Source organism: Dunckerocampus dactyliophorus, chromosome 14 (genome assembly GCF_027744805.1).
Source record: "Dunckerocampus dactyliophorus isolate RoL2022-P2 chromosome 14, RoL_Ddac_1.1, whole genome shotgun sequence".
Classification (NCBI taxonomy): domain Eukaryota; kingdom Metazoa; phylum Chordata; class Actinopteri; order Syngnathiformes; family Syngnathidae; genus Dunckerocampus; species Dunckerocampus dactyliophorus.
In genome coordinates this window covers 6,313,061-6,337,222 of record NC_072832.1, presented here as the reverse complement: position 1 = coordinate 6,337,222, position 24,162 = coordinate 6,313,061, and the positions used below count along the sequence as shown (strand labels likewise).

The window sequence follows — 24,162 nt, the reverse complement described above, 5'->3', positions numbered from 1 at the left end:
TCCGTGATATCAGTACTCTCATCAATCGCAACAGAAAATGCCACAAATGACCCCACTTTGCGTTTTAGTTGGTGGTCCAAATCTGCAGAGAGTTCCGAAATCCTGTCTGCCACGGTATTTCTTGTCAAGCTTATATTGGCGAAAGCATGTCGCTTCTCAGGACACACAATTTCAGCAGCCGTCAGCAAGCAGTTTTTGATGAACTCTCCATCACTGTACGGCTTTGATGCCATTGCTATTTGGCTCGCAATTAGGTAGCTGGCTTTCACCGCAGCATCACTGGCTTCTCGGCTCTGGGTGAAAACAGATTGCTGTTTCTTCAGACGCGCCATCATTTCATTTACCTTCTGTTTTCTCAATTCTCCATGCAAACTGTTGTATTTTTCACCATGCTGAGTTTCGTAATGGCGCCGAATATTGTATTCTTTAAGCACCGAAACTTGCTGCTGGCACACCAGGCACACGGGTTTCCCATTCACCTCCGTGAACATATAAGAACATGTCCATTTTTCTTGAAAAGTCCGACACTCTGTGTCTACTTTTCTCCTTTTTGACAAAGACATTTTGCTGATGAGGGTGCGAGGCAAACGGAAAAGTAGATAATGCAATTGTCGCCAATAGACGCTGTACAGACGTTCAATTTTACCAGGTCAAGATGGTCCTAGTTCCGCCGCAGTGTTGCTTTCATGTTGTCTGCACGTACTAAAACACTGCGCCCCCTAGCGGATAATACAAGAACTACAAATTTTAAAGAAAATTCATTTTTTTTTTATACAATGCAGCTTTCTTCCCCGGGCCGTACCAAACCACCAGACGGGCCGGATCCGGCCCGCGGGCCGTCTGTTTGACACCCCTGGTTTAGGCAGTTAGAAGTAAAAACACTTGGTAGATCACACGTAATAGGAGGCAGTTTGTTCCATTCACTTGACGCACTAAAAGCAATCATTTTTTTATATAACTTTTTGAGTGAGCTATTGAAAAACTGCAGTTAATTGAAAATCATGTCCAATGATTATGTCATTGATGTTGATATTTCTCAAAATGCGTTTGCTAGTTATAAATACTTTCAAAAAGGCAACAAATCCGCAAAATCCATTCTCTATGCCGCTTATCCCTAATTAAGGTTGCGGGGTTATGCTGGAGTCTGTCCCAACTGACTTTGGGCGAGAGGCGGGGTACACCCTGGACTGGTCGCCAGCCAATCGCAGGGCACATATAGACAAACAATCACTCATGCTCACATTCATACCTACGGACAATTTAGAGTCGCCAATTAGCCTAACATGCATGTTTTTGGAATGTGGGAGAAAACCGGAGAAAACCCACGCACGCATGGGGAGAACATGCAAACTCCACACAGAGATGCCCAAGCGGAGATTCGAGCCCAGGTATCTGCAAAGTCACTGAAGGGGAAAACAAATTACAGTAGCATTCACCATTAGGCTTACTTCTGCCCGTATTTATTGTTACGACATTAATGCTTATGATTTCAGATGTTAACCGCACGTAGCAATTTGTAGAAGAAGAAAAAAAAAAACTGGTAACAAAGTAAACAGACTTGCAGATAGATGACAAATCTTTGCAAACGTGTTTGTCTTTATTGCACAGTGCATCCTTTTAGTAGGGAGGAAGATTGTAACAGAGCAGAAAAAAACAAGTCAAGCTCCGATTTCTGTGCTGGTAACGTCCATGTGGAACCTTTTTTAAAGTGCACATTAGAAGAGCTAAAGGCTAAAACATTGCAGTTGACAAGTCTTTTTCCCATTTCACAAAACAAACACGCTACATCTCTCTCACACATACAGATTAATATAGGGGAGTTGATGGAGTGCTTCATCAGAGGCGAGCGTCTGGCATTGTGGCGCTGTTCGAACGCTGCTCGTGTGTCGCCGCAGGGTGTAGTCATTTGGCCAGAAAATCTATGGCTGTGTCCCTCTCTTCTATCAGCTCCGTGGCTGTGGCCTCCATCTTGGCCCTGGAAAAGTCATTGATGGCCAGGCCCTCCACTATTTTCCAAGACTTGTCCTTAGGAGAGAATGCATGTTCATTGTGTTCAGTGAGGTGTTTTGGTGGACGTGTGCTTACAAGTATGCTCATCCTCACCTTGATCTGGACAGGGAAGGAGTAAATGAGGTCATCTGGGACTTTGTAGGGGTTGCCTGAAGAGTAAACGCCCATGGAAATGAACTCACCCTAAACAAGGAGAATGAGTATTATTATCTTTGTATTGGATGATTTATGTTTATTATTTAGATCTCATTAGATAGATTACTTTGGTATTTATAGTTTAAAAGAATAGGTTGTTTACCTCCGGAGTACCAAACCAGATGTCCCTCATGTGGTCACAGATGGCTTTGGCTGCAGACATGGCGCTAGACAGCTTCCTGGACTTTATGACAGCAGCACCTCTCTGCTGCACCGTCTGCATTGCAGCAACATGGAGCGTTAATGCATAAAAGGCCCATGTTTTTTTTGTTTTTTTTAAGTGGTGATTTGTCTGTCTACTTTATGGCCTTACGCCACAAGGTTTACAAAAATGTATTCTACTCCAAATAAGCTATTTTGGTGGGGATGGGAATGCTGTGACTGAATTATGACTTGTACCAATGGTGATGTGGCGCTATGTGTTGGGGGGGAACAAAAATCATCATTGACTCACAGTGATGAAGTCTCCTTTGAGCCACGCCTCATCCTTGACCGCGTCAAAGCAGGCTATCTCTCTGCCAGACACATTGACCACACAGTGGTGCACATCTGGGTACTGAGTGGACGAGTGGTTGCCCCAGATGATTACATTCTTCACATGGGTGGCAGGAACGCCACAGCGCATGGCGATCTATCAGCCGGGCACACAGACAACAGGCATTTGAAAGGGTTCACAATACGGCCTCTGACAGCGGTTAGTTTCTCTTTATTTGGAGGGAGGTGCTGTACTGTTCAGTAAAAGGAACTTCCATAGATAGCCACCTGAGAGCGAGCCCTGTTGTGGTCCAGTCGGGTGAGGCATGAGAAGTTCTGTTTGGGGATGGAGGGAGCAGACTTTATGGCAATCAGACAGTTGGTGTTGGCAGGGTTTCCTACAACCACAACCTGAAACCACAATCATACATTTAGGTGTCAGATATGTAAACAGGGAGCAGCTGACCAGTTCCGGTGCGCTACCTTGACGCTCTTCTTGGCGTACTTCTCCAGGGCCTTGCCCTGGCTCTCGAAGATGGCTGCATTGGCTTTGAGCAGGTCCTTCCTCTCCATGCCCTCCTTCCTGGGCATGGAGCCCACCAGAATGGCTGTGTCCAGGTCCTTGAAGGCCACTTCCTCCTTGTCAGTGGCCACAATGGCTGCGTAGTGATTTATTTGAAAACATTATGAGCTTTCTCGGCATTCCTGCTCATGTGGACCAACTCATCAAGTCCCGTTTCAACGAGTCTATGTTGACATAAAACATCGACCACTTTTGTTTACATAAAATGTAAGACCTAGAGGGATAATTTCTGTGAAATGTGTTTGTTTATGTTGACGTGTTGCATTGTCAAGTTCACCATTATCGGTAAGCAGAGTGAAATGGCAGCAGCAACATTGCTGCAGTCTAGTAAGACAGCATTATGATGTGCAGTGACTTCCTGTTCTGTGCAACATCAGCTCGGCAGTGTTAACCTGGACTCTATGACAGCAACTAACAAAATGCACCCATTTCATTTTTTTAAGATTGTTCGCCACCGGAAAAACGATTTGCACGTGTACAAAAGCGTTAGTCATTGTCGCCAAGATGTACAATGAAATCATCACAGATAACAGTATAAAATATCATATAAAAACACGATCAAAATAAAAATGTGCTCTAATGGAGGAATCCCATGGTCCATGTCTCTGGAAAAAGTCACAAGTAAATGTGCAAGTAAGTAATGGCGGGTTTCTGTTTTGGTTATGTCGACCACTGCTTATGTCGACGTCAGTCAGCCAGTTCGCGACCAGGTGTCGACATAAATGGGCTCCACTGTACTACTACGGTTGGCTCCATCTCAATGTGTGCTGAGTTGTCTTTGCAGCACTGTTGCTTGCACATGGGGCCTCTCACGGCCCCATGTGCAAACAAAGCACAGGACAGCGCACTTTGAAAGGAAAAATTCCAGGTCACAATGGAGACGGCAGAGTGGCGCCTCGTGAAATGATGGTTGTTTCAATGATGAATGGCACAAAAAAATAGAATGTATCCATTGCTTGAATAATTAATTGCTACATATTCACATTTTCAAATGCCGTCTGCCTTTTGCAGAGATTTGGAAAGATTTGCATGACAGACTTACATTACAGTGGTAGGGGACCTTAAATGGTTACCTCTCAGGAGAGGGAGGGCGCAGTCCTGCAGCTCCATGACCACACCGTCCAGGACCGGCAACATGGGCGGAATGTCCAAGAGAAGCAGTGTGATTGGCTGGCATGAAGACACAAGACAAACGTGGGGTACATGAAATAAATGGAACCATTAAATGGAAATGAACAATAGTTGCATAACAAGACTTGACATGACTGTCAGGAACTCGGTGAAGGAGCAGCCTGCTCACTTCGGATCAAGTGGTTTTAAATTACACCCGAGGCGCTTGGCACAGGATCCATTTCACTATCTTCAAGGACATTCCTTGCTAGTGCAAGCTGATCAATTTGGACACACATAACAAATCTTGTCAAAGTCACCCAAGATGATTCACAGCCAATTCCTGACAGTTATCAGTCTGTCTTGCCCATGATGCTGTCTAATCACGTCAGACATAAAAAAGAGCGCCTTTACCTGATCTTTGCCAAAGACATCTCCCTTGGCAATGCTGTACAGCAGCGAATAGGCAATCTGCCCTGCAGCCCCCGTCACCAGAACTCTAATTGGCTCAGACTACAAGGGACGAGGCAAAGAACACAGCAGTTAGTACTATTAGCATTGATTTCACACTGGGGCGACAGGTATGGAGGTGCCACTTTGATTGAGGAACGCACACCGGATGTTGTCGACATTCTTGTCAATGGGATTAACTTTCAGGAATTAGGTTAAATATAAACTCTTTGCACTGTCCATACATCCAGTACATAACCGTATCGGGAAAAACACGTATCACCTTAATCGCGACACTTAACATTCGGTGTACAGTTTTTGGAAACTTTCAAGGAAGATAGAACATGCAGGTATTCAACACAATGCTTGACGGTGTTATATAATCAAAGTCAGACGTATATAATCATCACAGTATTTTACATGCAGTCTACAAAGTGTTAAAACCTGTACTTTGTAACGTGAATAAGAATATGTAGACCGTACATTTGCTGTATGCACTTACCATGTCCACTTATTAATAGCGTCAAATCGGACTGCCTCAGCCGCACTCGGTTAGACCGGAGTGAGGGCACCAGTTAAAAAAAAGCAAGTATCGCGACATTTGGATGGACCAAATGGGATTTGTAGTCTTTATAATGTTATTTGTAGTTCTGAGATAAACGTAGCTACCAGCGGCAGGCTTTTCGGGAACGTTGTCATAACAGACACTTCCTACATTATTAGACTTGTGGTAGTGCTGCGAAAAGCTCACTCTTTTCCTCCCAAGTCACAGTTTGATACCGACGGCTTAGCACGTTAGCATAGCCATCACAGTGGAGCTTGTTGCGTAGCGACGCTATGGCGTGTAAACGGTTAGCATCTAACCGCTAACAAACTTTAGACATGTTGTGGACAGTGACCCTCGGGTGGCGCTTGTTTTGGAGTGCGTGTAAATGTTTACTGGGAATGTGTGTTGTTTAAATGACGTTTGATGTCGTGGATATCTTCAAAGTGTGCAATGAAAACAACAAAAGTTTGACAGCAGATGCGAATGAACTGAAGCACCGGAAAATAGCAACTACTTCTGGAGACATCTGGAGTGTAAGTTGGCACATTTTCTCTGTTTGACACCTTTTAACTGACTTTTAAATTCTTTCTTTAGTATGTGCCTGTTGCAAAGTGTAGTTGATTACCTGCTCCCGGCACCAGTCAAAGATAGTCATTTTTAAGTTTTACCCAGATAAGTCATTGAATATCAACCACAGGCATCCCATTCTTAATGCATTGGCTTACTACTGTGTAACATTACCTTTGGTTTGATTCAGTCATTATCCTAGACATGCAATTCATTCATGTGTTATGTGTTTGCAGGGTACCAAGGCCTACTGTTTCTGGCTGTGGTGCCTTGTTTTTGGTTGAGAGGCCCATGCCAGGTAAGCATTGTCATCAACATTGTATAGGTGAAACGAAAAGAGTATAGTTATAACATTTGGCTTGTGTCAGACTGATCTAGCTTGTCTGACTGTTTTGAAATAACTAACTACTAAGTAATTACTAGATAAACATTAATGCCAATCACCACCAGTTTGCTCTATTTCAAATGCGTTCACACTTGACATTTTTGGTGCGGTTAATGTGAAATCTAGAACAATAAGTATAATAATCAAGACTCTTCTGCCTAATATTTATCAAACATCAAATGCATGTATTGTTTTTTGAATTTGCTCATCTCGGTACATTGTTTGAGTTCCTTAATCCGTTCCATAACTTAATTCCGCATACTGAAATGCTGTGGGTTTTCTGCATTGTTCTTGCACATAAGTGTTTTAAGTTTAATTTTCCTATGAGATATTTGTCCTCCAAAGATTCATTTGCAAGCTAGCTAGCAAGCAAGCAAGCTAGCGATGACACAGGAGACATGGCAGGACCGCTCTAAGGAGATTGATTGACAATGGTCTACAGCCACTCAGGATGCAGACAGACGAGAGAGGGAAGAGAGAGAGACACTCAACTTCCCACAATGCAATTCTTCTTAAAGGGCCAGGCTTGGCCTGTAACAGCGTTCATACACTGTAATTTAAAAAAAACAAGCACTAAAAAAAATCAGCGATACAGCGGATCCGCGAATGGTGAACCGCAATAGAGCAAGGGAACACTGTACAGTATTTTCTTCACTAGTAATCTCAAATAGTGTTATGATAGGAGATAACTTTATCTACAGAGTTTGTAAAAAGGGAATTCAGAATGAAACCAGAAACGGCAGCCTTGGTGTGACAGTGCCACGCCTGTGATTATTGTCATTCATCCAGGTCATTGTGTTCTCAGGGCATTAAATCGATTGCAACTGGACTGTCCAGTTGAGGTCGATTCAGTGCCCTGAGAATTTCAGGCGCCAGTTTACCATTCTGGCTTGATTTCTTCTCCTTGTACACTCCTGGGCAAAACTTTAAGACCAGTTGAAAATTGCAAGAAGTTACATCTTGCACTGTTGGATCTTAAGGAGGTTCTTCTAAGTAGAGCTTCCAAATGAGACAAACATTTTTTTGAGTAAGCAATTTATTGCAAACAACCATTAAAGTGAAATAGGCTGTTCATCCGCTAATCAAAAGTTGAAGGCCATAGCTGGAAAAAACCTGAACCCCCCTAAAATAGATGGTGATGCCAGTGTTTCCAGGAGGCTAGTGGGAATGTGGCTCCCAGGTGGTGAAGATGTGAAGATCGCTTCTCGGAGGGCATCCACTGGCTGGAACTGATGTCAGTGTTTGTAAACTTTCCTTGTCATCCATCCCCAAATGTTCTCAATTGGGTTTCTGTCAGGGGAACACGCAGGATGGTCCAAAAGAGTGATGTTATTTCTCTGGAAGAAGTCCTTTGTCAGGCGGGAATTGTGAACTGCATCACTGTCCAGTTGAAAAACCCAGTCATTACCACACAGACGAGAACCTTCAGTCATGAGGTTTTCCCCTTGAGACATCTCCACATAGCCAGCTGCTGTTTGACGCCCCTGCACAGCCTGAAACTCCATTGTTGAAGGAAAAAGCGGTCCAGATCATGTTGGCGCCCTCCCCACTGTGCCGAGTATAAAACATCTCAGGTGAGATCGCCTTGTCATGCCAGTAATGTTGGAAGCCATCAGAACCGTCGAGGTTGTATTGTTTTCTCATCGAAGAATAAAACTTTCTTCCACCTTCCAGTGTCCCCGTTTGGTGCTCTCATGCACATTCCAAAACGGGCAACTTTGTTTGTGTTGAAAGAGTCGAGGCCTTTTAAGATGTTTTTTGTTCTTAAAACCCTCTCACAGATGCCGCCTGATGCCCCCAACAACCATGATTTGGGTCCAGGATCGTCCCGTGTTTTGACGGACTGCCAATTGGATCCTCTGGCTTGGGGCTTGGGATTTTTTGGGGGGGTCTACTGCTTGACTTTTTTGTTCCATATCCCTAAGGATCTTTGAAGAAGTTTCAAATGACTGTCTTACTGCATCCAACCTCATCAACAATGGCGCACTGCGGGAGGTTCTGCTTATGCAGCCCAAAAATTTGACCGCATTCAAAGAGAGAAAACTTGTCTCACTCCCATTTCTTCTTTTTGCATCTTGAAGCTGTACTTTGAACCTGTTGAAGATACAGCAGTGTATACATTTTTCAACTGGCTGGACATGGAAATTTTGATCAGGATTGTATGCACTGTGAAAATAATTGGCAACATTTGGTGGAAAAACCTGGTGTCCCTTAGAAGTGATGATGTGAAATTTTCAGTTAAGGATTTTGAACATTGCTCGCTTGATTTGTCATTTCACCGCCCTGCTCTCTTCTTTATCGCCTCCCATTCTTGCCTCTGAAGAGTGCACCTGAGCGGCCACCTCCATCACATTGAAGCAGATAGCCAGGGCACCCACCTCCTATAATATAACATAACTTTTATCTGCTCTGGCAGACTAAATAGTCCTCATAGTGCTCGTGCAGACGTGACCAGATTGCATTTTTGCACTCACTTGAGTGCACACGCTCCTTATTTGTCCTCATCATAACTTCTGCATCTTACACCTGTTAATGTGTGTCATAATGTGTCCCAGTGCGATCGTGTTCCTGTCTGATAATAATGAAGCTTAGATCACAGAGAGGAGATGATTTGTTTGCCCCATTGCACGGTTGTTCTGAGCCCTCTCCTGCAATAGCCTGTACATCACAGTAGGTGTCAGTGTGTGACCACAGTAAACACCAGCTGTTGGCACTGAGGGCCTTTAGGGGACGTACTCCCCAAATTATTAATTCTTATTACTTACTTCCGCCAATAATTTCTGTTGCCATTTGTTTGTCAATTAGTGGGACTATGTAGTAGCTTCTTAAACAATTTTTAGTAACTTTGTGAGAGCTAGGGCCATGGGTGAAGGAACAAATCCATGAAATTTGGATGCATGTACAGGATTTTTTTTTTTTTCAGTTTTGCTTGCATTGCATGATGGCAGATGACTTTTTTTTTTTTTTTTACTTTTTAAGTGACTTCTTGGATGAATCTTCAGGGCTCCAGAGTAACTTTTTTTAATAGGAGCACAGTGGCCGCTAACTTAAAATTTTAGGAATGCAAGCAGAAAATTTAGCAGCACACGCTGAAATCGACTTACAAACTAGATATGCACATTTCCTCTCATTTTCACTGTATTACTGATAAATACCCAAACAATAAATGGCATTTGTCTTCTCTAACCACCCAGTTGCTGTGCTTAGCCTCTGGAAGGCCTCATTGGTGGCATCATTTTGTATATATTAGAACTCCAATACTACCCCCTTTCCTTCTTCTTTGGTGTTTGTCTCCTTTCTTCCTCTTTAGGAGTAAGTGTGGGTTGACAAACTAGCTTATTTGCGTGTTACTGTCAACTACTGGGCTGAAGTGTGGAGCACGAGTTTGCCAGCAACAAAAATATTCAACAATAATAAAATAATATCTGCAAATGAACTGGTAAGGTTGCCAACTTCTGGAGAAATAAATAAGGGGCACCTTGTTGGCAGGGCCAACCAACCTTTTTGCCTTTAATTGTATTAAACAAATGTGGTACTATTTGACACAAAGCTAAATTGAATTTGATGCATGTTTGAGAGTAGTACTAATATTTGGGAAATTAATTGTTTAATCATTTTTTGGGGAATAAAAATAACAGAATAAAATAGCAATTTAAATATCTGTCCTGTAGAAATCTGTCCTGTTTAATATAAAACAATATAAATTGAGTGTCCAAAATTATGATAGAGCAGATGTATCCAGCTTCCAGCACTATTACAAATATCCAAAAGAAAGTAGATGTGAGCTGTTTGTGTTCTATGCAACTGCCAACATTTCAATTGTACGTTATTTACAAAGCACAGTGTGCTCGTTGTCTTTATGCCATTTTGTGCTCATTAGGCATCTTCTCTGTATTGAACAGTTATAATAAATAAAAAGAATTGAAGCGAATATTCTTTGGTGAGCGGCTCAAATGATCAGTGGCGAGCTACTGGCAGTTCACGAGCGATCACTATTTTAAAGCTGGACACACTACGTGTTTATGTTGAACAACATAGACACACAACTAGTGTTTTGAAGACAAGACATAATTATTATAATGATGACAAGAGAGCAAGGTTGCTAAGTGACACTTTAAAAAAGTAAATTAGCACTTAACCCATGAACGTGACAGCCATCGTAGCTTCCCTGTGAGACACTGTGGTTATTAAAACAAACCCCCCCCCAAAAAAGTCACATTTGGGTCCGTGTACAGGAGACTAGGCGAGTAACTATTGCTCGCTAGCTGCCGCCAGAGAGACAGTGGAGCCAGGCAAAATGCGTAAACAAAGATGGTAGAATAGTCAAACTTCAAACGAGCGATCACACACACTGGCATCGATATGCTGAGACTGTGACAAGCTGTCGTCAATTGACTACACATTTCACAGACTATTTTTCATTCTCTCTGTAATAAGGGACGTCCATGTCAACTCAAGACGGGATACATACTTTTATCTGGTAGCACATGCGTGAGTAGATGAAAAATGTACTCTCAATGTGTCATAACTTAGTCGCAAAATGTGACCGTTTAGCCGCTGTTTGGAGCCCTGATCTTAATGATGGGGAAATTGTATAATTTGGTGCTGATCCAAATTACAATTACTTTGCCTTAGGGGGTATCTGCACTCCAATAAGTTCTATTCTAGATTCAACTTGTCTTCAAATGTAACGCATATTTACTGTAATATAGGATTTTCAAAAGTCAGGAGAGAATTTCCCATCTGCTTAACCGCGTGTTTGCTTATGTCCTCACACCCATGCTGAAGGTCAGTCAGGGCAAGATTGATGTCCTCTCTGAAACCTGAGCAGGACTTAATTATTATTAATTATTTTGCGATGCTTGCTTTGTGTGCGTGGTGAAGGTGACCATGTTCACAACCAGAGAGAGAGTGAGAGAGAGAGAGCACAGGCTTCTGCAAACACACCAAGTAACTTCTTGGCACTGATGCAGAACTAGTCAATTAAATCTCATAATATACACACACACACTCAACCATCCAGGAGGTGTTTCCTTTTCCAAGCTTCAACCACCCTCTCTCTCTCTCTCGCTGTCTCACTGTCTGTGTCTGTCTCCCGGAGGTGTTTGCATAAGGAAATGGTCCGTGAAATGGCTTTGATGGAATCAAACTTCATATTAAGACAAATGCATATTTCATAGCAGTTGATGGACTGATTGATGGAGCGGCATCTTCATTTCCTCTGTGGATCTCCTCCCAAGACGATCGTTATCAGAATATTATGAAGGATAATGGTGTGGCTTGTTTTTTTACTGCTGGGAAGTTGACATGCTAGCTTTGTAATTTCATACCACATTTTAGTTTTTTCTGATACTGTAATCAGGAGTGCTGCCAGGAATTCTGGGCTCCATGGAAAAAAAAAAAAAATCACCTTGGGCCGACTTGAGCTGTTGTCACCACATCTCTAGAACCTTAACTGACCCAACAAGAGCTTTACATAACTCCAACTCTGAAGGTGTGCAAATGTCTTGCTTTTTATTGTTATATATACTATACTACCAGAGTAATATTTAATGTACTACCAGAGTAATACTTACTGCTAGTGAGTTGTCCATGCAACAGTCTGCATATTTACTATTACATATTTACTATTTGATGCAAGAGAGCATAACAAATGTGCTAAAGGCCATCTTTTACAGTCTCACTGTAATTTTAATTGTGAAATTCCAAAATGTTTTTAACATTTATGAAAGACTTAAAGAAAAACTTAACTTTTAAATCTGCCAACAAGGAAATAAAGTTGAAATGGAATCGTTATGTGGAAAATTATTTGTTTGAATTTCTGTCGTCACAGAAATATTTTACTTTTATTGTAATGGTAATATGATCAAGAGAGAGAAATTCCCACAGACTTCCTGCAGTGATACTAACTGACATGTCATTGGACACAGTGTTGCTCACCTTTTTCACTGGGACAGGCAGGGGCAAAGTTATATGGAGACAGAGCTTCTGCTGACTCATCTGTTGTTAAATCTTGTAAATGGGGCAGGGACAACTGATTTAATAATACATGCTCAACATTTACCTGCGCTGATTAAATGTTGTTTAAAAAAAGAGTGAGATGGAGGCTAACATAACATGGTAAAACTCTGCTAGCTTATTTCATTGTGTACATTAAGCTAACAGGTTCATTTCCATGACACCCAGACAGGCTACAAAAAAAAAAACGTGTCACAGTTTGACACCCTTTTCGTTTGCCTCTCTTCTCTCATCTTTCTCTCTTTCCTTTTTTGACTCCCAGACTTTATTTTACCAGGCACTGGCACCATTGTTTCACTCTACTCTGCCACAACTGCCGGCTGACAGGCAACCGGCCTCAGCTACAAGCACTGTGAAGGCAGTAGTGGACCAAACCATTCATGTAGCTATAGAGGGGTCGTCGGTCAATATGGAAATTTACTTTTGATCAATGTGGTTTGTTACTACCAAATACAGGAGATTTTAAAAATCGTTTTCTGACTATATATTTTGTTTAAAATCACAACTAGATAGTAAAATTATTTTGCCTATTTACTGGGGCTCCTGTCAGTCAGGCATTGGTATTGTACTTACTTTTCCCCCTTTTACAGCGGCCCTGACTGTAATGCATGTTTTTCAACACGAGTAAGGAATGTGCACACCCACTAGGGGGCACCAAACTGCCACTTGCTGACTTTTTGCACTCTGCGTGTTTTTGAAACACTCACTGAAGGGTGACCACAACTACTGCAGTAACATTGTTGTGGATCCTCTGCAGAAAATTTGAAGTTGGTTCACATTTAAAAAAAAAAAAAGAAACATTAATGCAACAAGGCTGGCAGACAAAACCCCCACATGACCCACCCACCTAGCCCACTAGCCCGACCCTTCATTAACCCCAAAGCCCAAATCCATCCAACTGGACCGGCGATGGCAACTCTCTGCCGAAGCTGGCGGTCACACCCCTCTGCACAGCCATAATGGGCCGTGGCACAGTTGGGTGGGGGTGGAGGTGCAGGGAGGGCAGGGGCACGCAACAGACAACATCGTGGGACCTTCCAAGCGGCTGCTCGCCTGCAGGTTACCAGCAACGCTGCTTGTCCCTGTTTGTCTACACTCTCCAAAAAGGAAAGAATGTTTTCCCCCACAACATCACTCTGTGTGGGGATTAAGTCCCATTCTGCGTGGCCCGGGGTCGCACAGCAGATGTTAGCCAGGATAGCTGCTTGTTGCCGTGCCGACAGCGAGCCATTGGGATGGGGATGGGCCCGCCCAGAGGACTTTAAGCATATGAACATGTATGGGACCGCAGGGATGTGTGTGTATGTGTGTTTGAAGAGAAACAAGTATCAGTTTAATTAAACAGTGTGAATTTGATTTTTGCAATGAAATAGGAAGAAAAAACAAAATAAAATGTACAAAATTACGTACTGTATTTGGATATTGTAGTCATTAGACCTACAGTAAATGATCTGGAGTTAGCAGCATCCACTCTTAAGTGAGGTCATAGGTTACCAATGTTGGACCTGAGAGAGGGCATGCAGACTCACCATCTACACTGTAGGTGTTCTTCCATACCAAATTCATCACAGCATGCCACTTTGGGCTTTGCTCTGGGAACAGAAAATGGCCTTCCCCAAATATACATTTGTGTAATTATAATTAACGGACAGAATGTCTTCCTAATTACATTTAAAGCATCTAACTAGCCCAACCAGTATTGCATTAATAATGTCCAAAGACTTGTGTCTACACCTGCCTGGGGTTCAATGCTCATTTGTTCACGTCAGACTTTCAGAATGTCATAAGTCCAAAGATCAACAGATAGATATTGAGAAGAATGATTGCTGCACCGTGGCAGCATAAAAAGCGTAAAATAGGGCTGATTCGGCGCCACCTTGTGATTGTTTGGAGTGCCTTTGCAACAATTGTTTCTCTGTCTGACAGCAGTGACAGCAGCTGCACAACTGAGTGAAACAAAATATATATATTTTTCAAACTTGAGCCTAATGATGATTGACATGAACATTGTCGTTTACAGTACATCCTGTTGGTACTCGAGCACAACAATGGGTGAGGTGGTGTAAATTGAGGAGAATCTCGCTGGTCTTGAATAGGTCAGTCAAATCGTCATTTATTATTCCCACCTGATTCCAATGTTCTACATTTTACATTAGCCATTCACTTGTTCGCTTTGTCGGAGCGGGCTCGGGATTAATAGCTATTGGATGTGAAAAAGGAACCCGTATCCTCTTGACGTCAAATGGGTCTAACTGCGGGGTGAGTGTGTTTAACATGAGGGCCTAGTGCCGGCCCCTCGGCTACTCACAACTGTCAGCTTCAATGGAAAGAGGATACAGCTTCTGACAAGACACAACTTGACCCGAGAGTAGAGGCAGGGCTCTGCTTTTGTGGCGAATAAACCGCAGAATTCACTCTTGTATGGTTTCGCCTTCTGCGTGTGTGTGTGTGTGTGTGTGTGTGTGTGTGTGTGTGTGTGTGTGTGTGTGCGTGCGATACATTGTGTTCATGTACCAGCACTTGTTGGAACTTTATAAAGTTATTAACATCTGTTGGTTAGTTGGCAGTCAGTGTACGTTCCATTTCAGAGGAAGACATAATATCTTACAAATGGAGTGATGGCATTTTAATTCAAATGTATCTGCACCAAGTTTATACTGTATAAAATTATTACTACAGTGCAGTTCTGTTTTTTTGTCATCCAAACCAATAGAGGACTGAAAAAGTAAATGCTTACAAACCAACAACAAACAATACAAAAAAAGTTTTACATCCATGAAGTATGATAGACATCTGCCATGTCAAAGTCGAAAAGATTGTTTATTTACAGCATGCTGTAACCTGGGTTGTGGGGGCGATAATGACACCAGCATCCATCTTGGAGATTGCAGCAAAGAGATGCGACCTTTTGGTCCGAGCGCCATCGACTTGCCACTCTGTGCCGTGTCAACCTGTCAGTGACGGAGCGAGACGGGAAGAGGGGGCTGCCCACTGAGGGGTGTCCAAGGTGTCACGGCCTCATCTGGGAGGTGACGGACAGGCTGTGTGTGAGTGTATGACGGGGAAATAAGACGGCTAAGAAGTCTAGGGGACATTGAGTTTGACCTTTCCTTTTTGCCAGGGTCCATGGCCGCTCTGCAGCTGACAGCAACTTTAAAAGGACCTCATCGTCACAAGCTTTTGACAGATGTTTGGTGAAAGTGCATACTGGTTTGTCCGCATGGGTGGTGGTCATATTGTGTGTACATCAAATAGTTTTGAGACATACCTAATCTATCCAAGCCATGAATTCATCAAGCAGTGGTGGGACTAGAACCTTTAGTTGTCCCTGAATCTTAATTATTCATCTTAGCAAAACATTTCCAACATATACAAGTAGTTTAAATGTTCAATGTGTATGTTTTTGGCTTGGCTCCAAAGCCTCCTTCTAGCTTGGCGTTGACTTTTTCCTCCGATTTTGGATCAGCATTTGTAAGTCCATTCCACAGTTTGCAGCCAGCTAGCAGAACTGGCTAACCAGTGGATAGCAAGTTTTCTTCACTTGTCCACTGTGTGGAAACATTTTACACTAGAAACACCGCAAAACACCAAAAAGAAGGGTAAACCTCAAAAGACATGCAACTTGTAAGGAAATTAGGTACATGACTCAGGATAGTTTGTCACTGTAGTGAACTCTTCAACAATGTAGACTTTTTGACAAAACTTAGGTTTGGTTAACTAGCTTGCCTATGTCAGTTTAGAGCAATGTGATGTTCATAAAATGTATATTTGTCGAAGATACGCTCCACTGAGTAAATCATATACTGTAGCTGTGTTGTTGTGTCTCCATCAGGGGTGTCTAAAGTGCGGCCTATAACAAAACCAATGTATTTGTTCAGATACCATAGCAAATATTGGCCTTTTAATGTACAAAATGTATCAAAGTGCCCCCACCACTGCATCCTTTAATTTTTCTGTATGCGGACCTTGGTGGAAAAAGTTAGGGCATCCCTGGTGTAGCGCTTACACCTGTAGTAAAATTAGAGGATACGTGCCAGTGTATGGTGCTTGCCCAGATGCTATGTTTTGTGTGTTGAGCAGATGCATATGATTGGTGTCAACACTCGTGTCTGCGGTCAAAAGTTGAGGGGCGAACTGCAGGGCAGCAAGCAGCTTTAAGAGAAGAAAATCCAGCAGCATAAACAAAACCACAGCATGTCAGTGTGACACGCGTCACCTTGGCGGCGACAGGGGAGCGGTACCGCAGAGGCGCATCGTCCCCGAGAATCTCTTTGAAGCTGGCCAGCAATTGTGTAGCTGCTTTGGAAGTATTGCCTTTCGTGCCCTTGGGCGTCGCCAGAGGGCAGATACGCTGAGCTTTTAGTGAAACGCTTGCCAGGATTAGTCCTATTAGCGGAACAGGAGGGACTGACAACCATTACTGCTTTAGTGGAATCAATCCTCAATGTGCAAATGCATTAGAATGGATTGTTAAATCATTTTGAAGGCATAATCAAGCAGGATGTCTTCCTCACTTGGACTTCCTCTCTATTTTTTTTTTTTTTTTTTTTTTTTACTGATTCGACATTCTCTACCCTCGCCAAACATGTCTGTCTTTCTGTGTCATTACTGCTGCTGTGTTTGCCTTTCTGCTCCAGGCGTTGGGTAAATACCTCTGCTGGAGTAAGTTTCCCTTTTTTCCCACCTTCTTCCCTCCATTACCTCCTCTAATGACGTTTACACATCTGCTTATAAAAGCGTCCTCTCATCTCTGCAGCCTTCCTCCTCCCTCCTGCTTTCCTTTGCTCACCCAGGCGGCAAGATCATGTTTAAAGGTATTTGCGCTTAAACTCCATCATATGAATGAATTTGCAAAATTCAGGACACCATAACGATGACAAAATAATCCTATGTATGACACCCAATGTGGAAATGTATACATTACAGCAGGAAAGCGTAGAAGTTCAAACATTAGTCATGGTTGTTAAAAGGCCACATAAATCACAGATTTTAAATAGTACATGATGTATTATTTAGTTATAATGAGCTATAGTAATATGCAGTGTTTGCCACAGGACTGCAATCTGTTTATGGCTGTTGAGGGTTGCGGGGGCAGGGGAAGAGTGCCGTAATGATGAAATTGTCTAATTTGCACAATTGGCCAAGATGCAGTTGTAAAACGTGAGTAAAACACATGATAAGCAAAACAAATATACTAATGAACTTCCTTGTGTCGCTTCTTTTTGTGTGTTTTTTTTTTTTTCAATGTCACTAAGATGAGACACCTGTGAATGATTTTAGATTTGGAAGGGGCCCACAGCAGCACTAACTGCTCAATGAGAAGAGTGGTACATTCGTTCAAGTCAGAGTATCCAAAAGTCTTTTGAAAAAGAGGTCTAGAGGGGTTTGATTACTCGCTAAAATAGCTACGAAGATGCTAAGTTGGCAACACCGATCCCTCTTGCTCCGTCGTCTTATTCTCTGGCAGACCATGTTCGGTTGAATGTGTTTACAAGTTTGGGCGAACACGTATAGCGCCAAATCTTGTGGCGGGCAGCCACCAATAAATTAATGTATGAGAAGTGCAAACGACACTTCTTATACAGCCAGTAGATGACCGTGAGATGCATTCACTGACACTCCAAAAATCACAACAACCTTGTTATTATAATAACAGCCTTGCGTGTATGTGTGGTCTAAATAAACAGAAAGGCACAGAAAAACAGTCAGAGGATAATCTTATCACTCACTAACGTAACACTCATTGTGGAAGTACAATTTGCTGCATTACGTAACCCAGAAAATACATCTACACTTCAAACATACTGTATGAATTCAACTCAAGTTATGCCGTGTCTTTGAATGCAACCCTTCATGGCTCATAAAAAGGCGATTAAAGTGTGATTCTGCTACTGTTAAAGAGACTAGCGTTAGGCAAATACATTTTTAGACGTGTGCTATGTTTTAGCTTGGTTTAAACTTTCTGTTCATTTGGATCTGTTAATACGTACAAATATATAATATATAATTGTGTCCTGTCATTTCTCTTTCTGTTCATAAAATACAGCAAAAATTGGCATATTTCACACATAGTGCCAAATGATGATTAATCGTGATTAATTAATTTAAAATTTGACTAATTTGATTAAAAGTTGTAATCATTTGAAAGCTGAAGTAAAAATCAAAGCTGAATTGCGTTATCGTGCATTTTAAACAATTAGCAGATTACATTTTTTGTCAACCTATTGACATCATAATCAAAGCAATTGTAACTTCTTAAAGGGGGTGGGGAAAGCTCAATTTTAACATCTGAACTTTTTACCCCAGCATGCCCCTTGAACCTGGAATGCTACTTCCAGTGAGTGACTGGTTTCCGTCTCTCACACTCAAAAGGCGCGCATGCACTCACACACACATGCAGAGCCGCGACTTGCCTAGAGGCCGGCTTCCCTCTGCCGCTGATTGACACGTCTTGTAAAAGACAGACGTGCACATGCATACAGAGTGACTGTACCTGTCACCTCTCCTCAGCCGTATTACCCTCACCTCATTTTGTTCTACCTGTCCATCACCTCTATTCTTACCCCCGCCAACAGCTGAATGGTCCTCCCGCGGGACTCTGCACGCTAGTTGAGTGAATGAAAAGGCTTTAGGCCCGCTGCCTGGCGCCGCTTTGCCCACCCTCCACTCTTCTCCACAGTGGGGAAGAGACACTGTTGCGGAGCCTGTAAGTGTATACGCCGCCGCCAGGCCTCGTAGCCGTGACGTCCCCTCACCTCGTCCTTTCTTCCTTTTCTTAAGCAGGTGGAGTTTTGAAGTGCCTCAGGTCCTCAGGTAACAAGTAAAGCGAACAGAACTTGACAAGAACTTTCTGGCCCTGCTAACGACCCCTAGAGGATATTGTATTCATTACACTGGATATCTTTACATTTACTGTTGAGCTGAGCTAAAGCTACTGCTCAACTAAATGCTACAGGAAAATAGATTTGTACGTATTGATACTCACATACGTTTTGTGCAGTAAAGATGCTAAAACCAATCCAATGTACGTCAACATATGCTAAGTTGGCTGAACAAAACATTAGGGGTGCTCCAATACAACTTTTCACTTCCGATACGATACTGATATTGCTGCCCTGAATATTGGCCAGTATCGATATTGATCCAATATGAACACAAATCATACATACTTTTATGACTTACTTTGTATTGCAGAATGTTAGAAATGGCTTGATCATCAAGGCTTGATAGTTAGTACTCAACAAGGAACAATAGTCAGCAATGAGAGGTATGAGGAAAAACTCACTCATTTATTTCTTTATGCATAAACCTGACTTTACTCACCATCGACAAGGCCTCCCTCTTTTCTGTTATAACTAAGGACTTTTTGACTTCCCGTGGGAGTTTCCTGTGATGCCGCTTTAGATGCGCGATGAGGTTGGTCGTAGTCAACTCTCCCAGTTCTGTGCCACCACAGGAAACGTGTACATGACAACTTTCGCACTCAGTTGCAACATCTTTTACTGCCACACGGCCGACATCAGTCCTGCTCCTTGCTACTTTGTTAGCGCGTTAAAAACACTATCCGGTCGCTGCTGGATGGACGCGCTGGGGTAGAATCTGGAGTCGACTCCTTGTTTTGAAGTGGCAATATCAGAGATTTTCAACATTATTTTTTACTGATATCTGCCTGATTTCCAGTATCAATATTGGATCGTGACATGCCTACAAAACATCAACATATTAGCTTTGTGTTTTAGGTGACAAAGCAAATTAGTGCAATATCTAATGATAGACCTCATTAATAGTGAAAAAAATGGCCATTTGATCACCCCTGACATAAACAAAGCAGAACATGAGCCTTTAGACATGTACTTGGAAATTAATGCAAAATATTTGAATTTTGCATTGAATTGTATCCATTTGTGATGTCACTGATGTTAAAGCTTACTGGCTTGGTGTCTCTGCAATTCATGTTTTGTCACTTGATTTATGGGGTTGTTAGTTTCTGTTTGCAGGGTTGGTTTTGGCTTTGAAGACTGGCAAGTTTGAGGTATATGTGGTGTGAGTGTGTCAGTCACTTGGCAACATGCATTTTTGGCAGGAATTGTTATGCCAGCTGCCATCTTTGGCGTTTGCGATTTATGTGAGAATACCTATGAGAAAGAATCCTCAAGAACAAACTGACAAAGTGTTCCTTTCTTCATTCCAGGCCCTTTTCTCACCACGCTGAAGCCCGAGAAGCCCTAGAAGGTAATCTGCAAATATGATCGCCTTCACAAATTATTCATTCATTCCGCAAAAACTCATTTAACCTATCTGTCGCATCTCTTGTCTTAATTTCTACCGGTTAGTGGTGCTTAAAAAGCCAGATAACCTCTTGCCATTGTAGCTAAGTCATGTGTCTTTTTCACTTTAAGCTACAATTTTGCTGAAGTTGAGCATGCCAGGTGGTGCTATCCCCATTATATGTATATAGTATGTACAGAAATATGAACATTCGTTAATGTGGAGATTTGAAATGATCACTTCACGGCTACGTGTCAACAAAACCTTTTTATCATTAGAATAATGTTACATTATTCTTTGATGTTCACACATTTAGATCAATTTAGGAGGACCCTGGGGTTAACCAGACACCGTAGAAAGTTTCATCTTCCATGGGATGTGAAGGGAGCAACCACATCTACAGTAAGTGCTTTCTATTCACTGTTAATAGAATTTTTTCTTAATGTGATTTGACTGTTAGAAGAAAAGTGTAATATGTGACTACCATCAAGAATGCTTCCATGTCTTTTAATTCGATATGATCTCAAATACCGACTTTACTTTTTTGTCCGTGGCTGTGTCTTTGCATCTGTCGCAAACAAACACGCACATTGCACATATGTGACCACCCAGAGGTCAATAAAGAAGATGCAGCATAGAGTAGACAAGGTCGTTGTTTCTTTTGAAAGACGAGTCCTATGCCTCTCCCCCTCCCCACCCACCCCTCTTTTTGATGTTGAAGCAGCTTCTTCACAATGTAAAGACAGTGTACACACACCCCACCCCTTCCACTTGCACAGTTCCTCCCCCACAGAGCCCTGCGGTATTGAGGGAGGGGGACAGGTAGACTTCAGCAATCCCAGCCAGAAATATGAATGGCAGCAGCCCAAGAGTGTGTGTGTGTGTGTGTGTGTGTGTGTATGTAGTTTAATTGTTGTAGTGTATGTACACACTGTCTGCAAAATGTTCTCACACATCCTGAAAAACATTTTACAATGCTAAATATTTAAATTCCTATCAAAGTTTTCTCCATTTTCTCCACTCCTCTGTTGACACATCAATAGGAAATACAGTACTCACCATAAATGCTGCAATTAACACCTCTTATTCAATTAACCTCAGAGTTTTCTATAGTCACTGGGGGCATGGTCTATGAAAGCAAATAAGTGGCAGGGATCTCTAATTGGCACTGGGTCAAAAAATATTGGCATAAGCAGCTGCGGCTGTAGGAAACCTTCAGCATATGGCAGTGGCTATATTTGAAGTATTATGAGTAGTCGGCATCGTGGATCTTTAAATGTGCTACATGCGTTTTAAATTGTTGGTGTCGCTACTTAGCTGTTGGTGTGAAAGTCATGCGTGTTACACTTGGCATACAGTGAACTCTAAACTCACTATTACTGTTGGCTGAGCAGTTTGATCATTACCACTATTACAACATTGGTTGTGTTGCTGCTGTGTTGTGCAATAGACTTGTTAATGAATGACCATTGGGTCAAACAGAGCTACGTTTTCTTTTCCACTTTCTCATTCACCTCCATAATCATTATTAAAGTTAAAAATGTAACTTGTTATATACAGTATAATGCCTTTTTGCATTGTGGAAATAACAGCCTTGCTCCAGTTGTTGCCCTGTCATCTTTGAGGTTCAGGTAACTAAACAGGCTATAATACAGCATTCACGGTATTTATGTGTAGCCATTAATCAATACTATAATCAATACTATGCAAGTGATATACTAGTGGTCCAACCTTCTTGAAACCCATCATTCTACACATGCAACATTCATTTCCACACACAAAACCCCGCCTGGATCATTCTCATCCAAAACAAACACCCTCCCTTGTCTATTCAACAGCCTTGCAAGAACAAGGTTCCACAAACTTTTACACTTACCAGGCATGTAACAACTAAGCGAGCGCTATCTCAAAGGAGTCCCCCACCCCTTCTAAAATGGCTGATGCCCTCTAAAAAAAAAAAGCTGTTTAGCAGAGGATAGAAGAATCCTCTTATGTCAGTAAACTCGTTCCGCTGTCGCCGCTGTGCCGTGCTAGTTGCAGCGTTTCCATGGCACCTATAGCGTTATCTCGCCGTAATTTTGTTGGGACTTGTAGTTTTGGGGGTTGAGTGGCAAAAGGAGATATTCCTCCCTTCCTCACCAGGAGGAGTATGAGCGACAGATAAGAACGACTCTCGCAGAGAGGAAAATAAGAACGAGAGGACAGGGAGCTGCAGTGCTGACACAGCAATATGACTGCTTTACATTTGACTCCACGTGCACCACCATCTCACGCTCAATATCAACTCCCTCTAATGCATGTATGAGTGTCATTTATGCTCTTACACTGGAATATTCTGGCATCCGCCACTCCATCACATCCTCAAAAACAGACTGCAAGATTTGTGACGTCTCTGCAATTGTAAGTGTAAAACTAGCGGTGGAGTTGACATGAGAAGGAAGGTAACCTGCGTCTGTTGTAGTTGTGTTTTCACGCGCAGGTGCGTGTGTGGAATGTTGCCTGCTTTGTGAGAAATCTCACCCCCCCAAGTGCATGTCCGTCAGTGCATGCCTGTGACGCGTGAACGAGGGAGCAAGCATCGACCACGCCCGTGACAGCGTCCCGATGTCAGTGTGGGTTCACCTTATGTGTTGGCTTGTCCTGCCTTATCCTTGTTTTTGTGGGCTTGCATACCCACAGCTGCCAGTTTACTTGGATGGTACTGTAGTGCGCAGACCTCCGCCAAGGCCCGACAATCCTAATTTAGATTAGCATCAAACATTTTTATAGGTACCACACTTACTACTTACTGTATATCTCAGTTGTCTCAATAGGATTCATGCTTTAGTTGCTGAGAGAAAAAATGTCATTTCAAAATGTCAGTTCCCAATGCAAGCAGCCACAAGTGGAAATAAGAGTCCTTGATTTGGACCTTTACCCAGATCTGCTCCTTTGGCATTCACGGCTTCTCTACAATGTCTTGAGGGAGATTTTGTATAATCCTAACTAATTGCAATTTAAACTAAACCACTCTTCTCGCTCAGTAAATATTTTCAGGTAAATATAATGTTCTTGGCAGAGGTAATAAAAGACATGTGGCAGGTACAATCTACCATGTTGTCATAGAAATGTTTGTGTTGCCTTCAGGTAGGTTTTTTAGCAAGGTAGAACCTAAAACTCTACTGAGGCTTTGACATCACAAACACACATTACCTCATCTTGTGTCTGTGTGTGCCCACATGCTTGACCCTTTCACCTCTTCTTGTCAATCTGTTATGTTGCCACGTCCAGATACACATCTGCAGTTGTCTTGGAACGCTCCCGCCTTCACGTTTTGGCCTCGGCAGAATCGGGTTACGCTCGTCCGTCAGATGGCGTTCTGCCTGGCTGAGCTGCACTTGTTGTCCACCAAGAGCTCACTCCAAGTCAAAGGTACTTACTTATCACCAAGTTCAATCTGCCACTCACCGATTCTTCGCCTTCCTCTTGCCCCACTCACCTAAGTCTCTCGCTGTCATCGCTCACTTTGTTTTCGCGCCATCTTTCTATCTCACTTGCGTGGACTTTTAACAATCT

At 42.5% G+C, this 24,162-nt stretch overlaps 2 protein-coding genes across 12 annotated transcripts in view; one reads left to right on the top strand and one right to left on the bottom strand.

The window, feature by feature from the left end:
- Window positions 1-1,578: 1,578 nt before the first annotated feature.
- mdh1ab (malate dehydrogenase 1Ab, NAD (soluble)) lies at window positions 1,579-5,457 on the bottom strand. The gene is made up of 9 exons (XM_054798291.1): window positions 5,325-5,457; window positions 4,787-4,885; window positions 4,336-4,432; window positions 3,163-3,338; window positions 2,968-3,090; window positions 2,660-2,836; window positions 2,309-2,422; window positions 2,104-2,193; window positions 1,579-2,025 (listed from the first exon to the last, which is right to left on the bottom strand). Exons 1-9 carry the CDS (start codon window positions 5,325-5,327, stop codon window positions 1,903-1,905), a joined length of 1,002 nt encoding a protein of 333 aa, XP_054654266.1. The 5' UTR covers window positions 5,328-5,457; the 3' UTR covers window positions 1,579-1,902.
- wdpcp (WD repeat containing planar cell polarity effector) overlaps window positions 4,905-24,162 on the top strand; it is an 82,957-nt gene continuing 63,699 nt past the window's right edge. For 9 of the 11 annotated variants that reach the window (XM_054798279.1, XM_054798282.1, XM_054798283.1 and 6 more), the window contains exons 1-5: window positions 4,906-5,902; window positions 6,173-6,234; window positions 20,531-20,571; window positions 20,924-21,009; window positions 23,878-24,018. In XM_054798279.1, the coding sequence (XP_054654254.1) occupies window positions 20,979-21,009; window positions 23,878-24,018 (172 nt within the window). In that variant the 5' untranslated portion in view covers window positions 4,906-5,902; window positions 6,173-6,234; window positions 20,531-20,571; window positions 20,924-20,978. Of the gene's footprint in view, window positions 5,903-6,172; window positions 6,235-20,530; window positions 20,572-20,923; window positions 21,010-23,877; window positions 24,019-24,162 lie in introns of all 11 variants that reach the window. The other 2 variants (XM_054798287.1, XM_054798285.1) reach the window with 2 other exon arrangements.